The sequence below is a fragment of the Argentina silus genome (genome assembly GCF_951799395.1).
Source record: "Argentina silus genome assembly, chromosome: 21".
NCBI classification, from domain to species: Eukaryota; Metazoa; Chordata; class Actinopteri; order Argentiniformes; family Argentinidae; genus Argentina; species Argentina silus.
The window spans coordinates 8,801,573-8,806,572 of NC_139675.1; the positions used below are offsets into that span (position 1 = coordinate 8,801,573).

General features: G+C 50.8%; 1 protein-coding gene across 1 annotated transcript in view; it reads left to right on the forward strand.

The window, feature by feature from the left end:
- The window catches only part of klf3 (Kruppel like factor 3 (basic)), a 13,626-nt gene that overhangs the window by 4,411 nt on the left and 4,215 nt on the right, over positions 1–5,000 (forward strand). Inside the window, exons 2-4 of the mRNA XM_083693296.1 lie at positions 3,030–3,090; positions 3,500–4,106; positions 4,309–4,456. Coding sequence (XP_083549422.1) covers positions 3,049–3,090; positions 3,500–4,106; positions 4,309–4,456 — 797 coding nt within the window. The 5' untranslated portion in view covers positions 3,030–3,048. The remainder of the gene's footprint in view (positions 1–3,029; positions 3,091–3,499; positions 4,107–4,308; positions 4,457–5,000) is intronic.

The following is a 5,000-nucleotide window of genomic DNA, read 5'->3' on the forward strand; positions in this document are numbered from 1 at the left end:
CATAATCTCCCTGGCTGTCAGGCTATGGAGGCGTATTAAAGGGGATGTCAGCTCTAAAAGGTTTTCTTAGGCCTGAAGGGAAGGCTGAGACGAGGACCTGCCCCATATTTGACATTTAGTATTAGATCTGGCATGCATCGACACAGACACACTGACGTGCGCACACACACACACACACACACACACACACACACACACACACACACACGCACACACACACCCCTTAATGAGGCAACCTTTAAGGAGTGTTTACACAGGGCTTAGTGTGACTGCGTTTTTACGCATCACTTGATGATGACAATGTTGGATACATTCCACAGGATTTCAGTGGATGAACCAAATGTTCTTTTTTAAAGGTCTTCCCTGTCCCTACATTTGTCTCTCATTACAGAGTAACCTGAGCCTCAAACCGCCAAGAAGCAACCTACTTCCTTTCTTCCTTTCTTTCTTGTTCTATACCATCTCTTTTTCCATACCTCCGTAGTCTGGTAGGATCTGTTTGTTTCTGCTGCTGCTTCACCTCTGGCTGAACTGCTATTGAACAATAGTTAACACACACACACACACACACACACACACACTGTCCCTACACACAGACACTTGCATTGTCAGGAGAAGGGTGAGGCGTTGGTTGCCGTGGTCACACCCTTCCGCTGCCAGCCCTGCACACTGTGTGTGTGTGTGTGTGTGTGTGTGTCTGTGTGTGTCTGTGTGTGTCTGTGTGTGTCTGTGTGTGTGTGTGTGTGTGTGTGTGTGTGTGCGGGTGGGTGGGCGGATGGGTGCGCTCGTGCATGTGTGTATGTGTGCGCGCGTGCATGTATGTGTGTGTGTGAATATGCGTGTGTGTGTGTTGTGTGTGTTGTGTGTGTTGTGTGTGTGTGTGTGTGTGTCACGCTGACGCTGACCGAATGCAGTATTAAGGTGGAAGTGACATACTATGTCAGTGTGTGTGTGAGTCCTCCCCAGAGTCCTCGGACCTGGGATCTCTGATCTGCAGTGTTGGTCCTCTCTGGGTTGGCCAGCATTGTCTTGCTTGTGCTAAACTATATATATCTGTGTGAATATATATATATATATATATATTGTACATCATTTAGGGCCACATCGCTCTCTTTGATAACCTTCAGGCAGGAAGTCCACCTAGGAAGGGACTTGTGAGGGACAGCAGCTCATGAGGGGTGTGTAGTCAGTGAAGTGGTGTCTGGTGAAGGGAATCTAATCTACCGAGACCGAAGATGGTCACAATGTGTTGACTAGGGTGTGTCTGCCAGTTCTCTCGCCCTTTTGTTAATAATTAAAGTTGAGCTTGTGTCTGTACACCAGACTGTGGACTTTAACCACGTTGCACGCATGCGTGCGTGCGTGCGCACACACACACACACACACGCGCACACACACACACACACACACACACATACACACACACGCATACACACACACTCAAAGCAAAGGTAACTGGATCCACCTTTGAAACTTAATACGGTTTTACTTTAAACACTGTTCAGTCGAGAGAAAGCCCTACAGTACTGTGTGTGTGTGTGTGTGTGTGTGTGTGTGAGAGTGTGTGCGCACGCATAAAGCAAAAGATGAGGAACAACAGAAGAATCTGCCCTGAGGGTCATGTTGATGCATGCATGTGTGTGTATGTGTGTGTGTGTTGTCTTCTAGACTAGAGGTTAGAGTGAGTGTATTGTGTTGTGTAACAGGACAGATTTATATGTGGATAACATCATCATCATCCAACTGTGTGTGTCTGCAGGGTGAAACAAACAAAGCACTGGCTTACCAAATTGTTTGTTGTTTTAAATAGCCCAGCCCAGCCCAGCCCAGCCCAGCCTAACCTAACCTACCCCAGCCCAGCCCAGCCCAGCCTAACCTACCCCAGCCCAGCCCAGCCCAGCCTAACCTAACCTAACCTACCCCAGCCCAGCCCAGCCCAGCCTAACCTAACCTAACCTACCCCAGCCCAGCCCAGTCCAGCCTAACCTAACCTAACCTACCCCAGCCCAGCCCAGTCCAGCCTAACCTAACCTAACCTAACCTACCCCAGCCCAGCCCAGCCCAGCCCAGCCCAGTCCAGCCTAACCTAACCTAACCTAACCTACCCCAGCCCAGCCCAGTCCAGCCTAACCTAACCTAACCTAACCTAACCTACCCCAGCCCAGCCCAGCCCAGCCCAGCCTAACCTAGCCTAACCCATCGAAAGCAGCATCAGAAAGGCCAGAGTAATGCTCAGACAGACAGACAGACAGACAGACAGACAGACAGACAGACAGGCAAGCAGGCAGATAGGCAGGCATGCAGGCAGACAGGCAAAGGGAAAGACAGGCAGAGGGAAAGACAGGCAGAGGGAAAGACGCATGTACGTTTGGACAGATGGGGAGTGGGGGAGGGACTGAGGGACAGACGGAGAGAGAATTGGGGGGAGGAGTAGAGGTGTCAAATATGGCAGAAAAATATGTGTTGCTATTATCTGGAACAATTTACAGCTCAAGCAGCAAAACAGAGACACACACACAAACATGCATATGCACACACACACACCCTACAGTGTCCCTATACTTAACTCCAGGCCCGTCTCCCTGTCTACTTGAAGTGATTTCCTTTTCATCACCACCCTCTCTCTCCATCCCCTCCCTCTTCTCTGAAAGAAAGGATATTCTGACATCTATCTGTCATCACCACTGTGTACATACACAAAGAAGAGTCCTCATCCTAAGGGTTAAGTTAGTGTGCGTGCGTGTATGTGTGTGTGTGTGTGCGTGCGTGTGTGCGTGCGTGTGTGCGTGCGTGTTTGCGTGTGTGTTTGTGTGTGTGTATATATATGAATGAGAGAGCAGACTTAAAGAGCAACAGTAGTCTTAAGGTCAAGGGTCAGATGATCAAAAACTGATGAATGAATGTCCGGATTGATCAGATCTATATATATTGATCCATAGATAGTATCGATTGATTGGGATGTGAGTGTGTATTGATAGTTGTGTTGCCTCTGTCTCTCTCTCTCTCTCTCTCTCTCTCTATCTCTTTAGGGGCCTGGCCTGTGCAGCCATGCTGATGTATGATTACCCTCTGAAGGCTGACATGGAGACGGTAAGACGTGTGTGTGTGTGTTGTTGTGTGTGTGTGTGTGTGTTTTTGTGTGTGTATGTGTTTTTCTCCCATCCTCCCACACATGCCTGGACATGTTCATGCATTGCTCCATATACACTGTGGCCTACACACACACACACACACACACACACACACACACACACACACACACACACTCTCTGATGTGTCTAGACTGACTGGTTCCGACATACAGGATTGTTTGGACACACACACTGCCAACCAATAGGAAGACACCTAGGACTGTTCGACACACTCACAAACTTTTTTTCCAGATGTTAATTTTTTTTTTTTTGCGTTTTGGTTGAAAATGAAATTAATCTTTTTTCTTCCTCCTTCCCCCTCCCTCCCTCCCTCCCTCCCTCCCTCTCTCTCTCTCTCCCTCCATCAGTCTATCTACCAGACCTACCCCTCCTTGGTGAAGACCCAGGCAGAGACCTACAGCGTCATCTTCTCCCCCCACCCTACTAACGCAGCCCACCTCTACCACTCCACACACACACACCCCTCCCAGTACCCACAGTTCACCCACGCGCACACACACGCACACACACACACACACACCCAGACCCTCCCCCCCTCGGGTCACCTGACCCACACGCAACTCGAGCCTGTGGACCTATCGGTCAGCAAGCGGCCCTCCTCTTCGTCCTCCTCTCCTCCCTCCTCCTCCTCCTCCTCCTCCCCCTCTTCCTACCGGAGCCCCCCGTCCTCGCCGTACAGCTACGGGAGTCGTGTGTCGCCGCGCGCCTCCCCCCCCCACCATGCCTCCCCCTCCCTCCCCCCTCCCCTCCCCTACTCCACGGTTCTGGCCCCCCTGCTTAGTTCGGGGCCCGCGGGGGTGATCCAGGGGTCAGGGGTCATGCTGTCTCCTGTCATGCTGCAGCCCCTCTCTGTCCTCTACCAGTCCCCCCTGCACCTGCACCAGCCGATCATGGTCAGCCCCCCCCCCTCCGCCGAAGACCACCACAGGCAGTGTGACAACATGCACAAGACAGGTGAGCTGGATGTCTTTACGTCTTTAAGCTTGTGTGTTTGCGTGTGTGTGTGTGTGTGTGTGTGTGCGTGTGTGTGTGCGTGTGTGTGTGCACGTGTGTCTGTGCGTGCGCGTGCGTGTGTTTGCGTGTTTGCGTGTGTGCGTGTGTGTGTGTGTGTGTGTGTGTATATATTTACCTGTCTTGATCGTGTTTCTCTACCCAGTGTCCTCCATGAGGCTGTCTGACCACAGAGGCGATGCCCATGACCTGCACGAACCAATCAAAATGGAGACTCGCACTGAGCACGCCCACCAGGACTGCTACCAGGAAATGACACCATCAGTCATCAGCGTACCAAGAGGCTACAGCGAGTAAGTAGGGCTGGGGGTTAAACAGGTTAATACACACACACACACACACACAGCAATTATACACACACACACATACACACACACACACACACAGCAATGACACATACGCATACACATACACAAAGAAACACATACACACAGTACAAAGACACCCCCCCCCCCCCCCCCCACACACACACACACAGTCCTTTTCTTCATTCTAAGTAGAAAGGAAGAGTTTGTTCTGGTATATCGCCAATTAGTTTGTATCAGTTGAGTTCAGTTGAGTTCATTGTGTTTTTTCCTGCACTTGTTGCCGGGGCGGTTGCTGGGGCAGGTCCCCTCTGTCACTGTGCCAACTCTGACATAATTGGCCCCTGGGGAAGTGGGAGTGGCAAGAAGAGCTGTCACCACCACGGTCTAATACACGCACACACACACACACACACACACACACACACACACACACACACACACACACACACACACACACACACTAAATAGGAAATGTTCCCTAACTGTGTGTAATAACAGGCCAGTGGTTTGATTCTCAGGAGACCAGAGG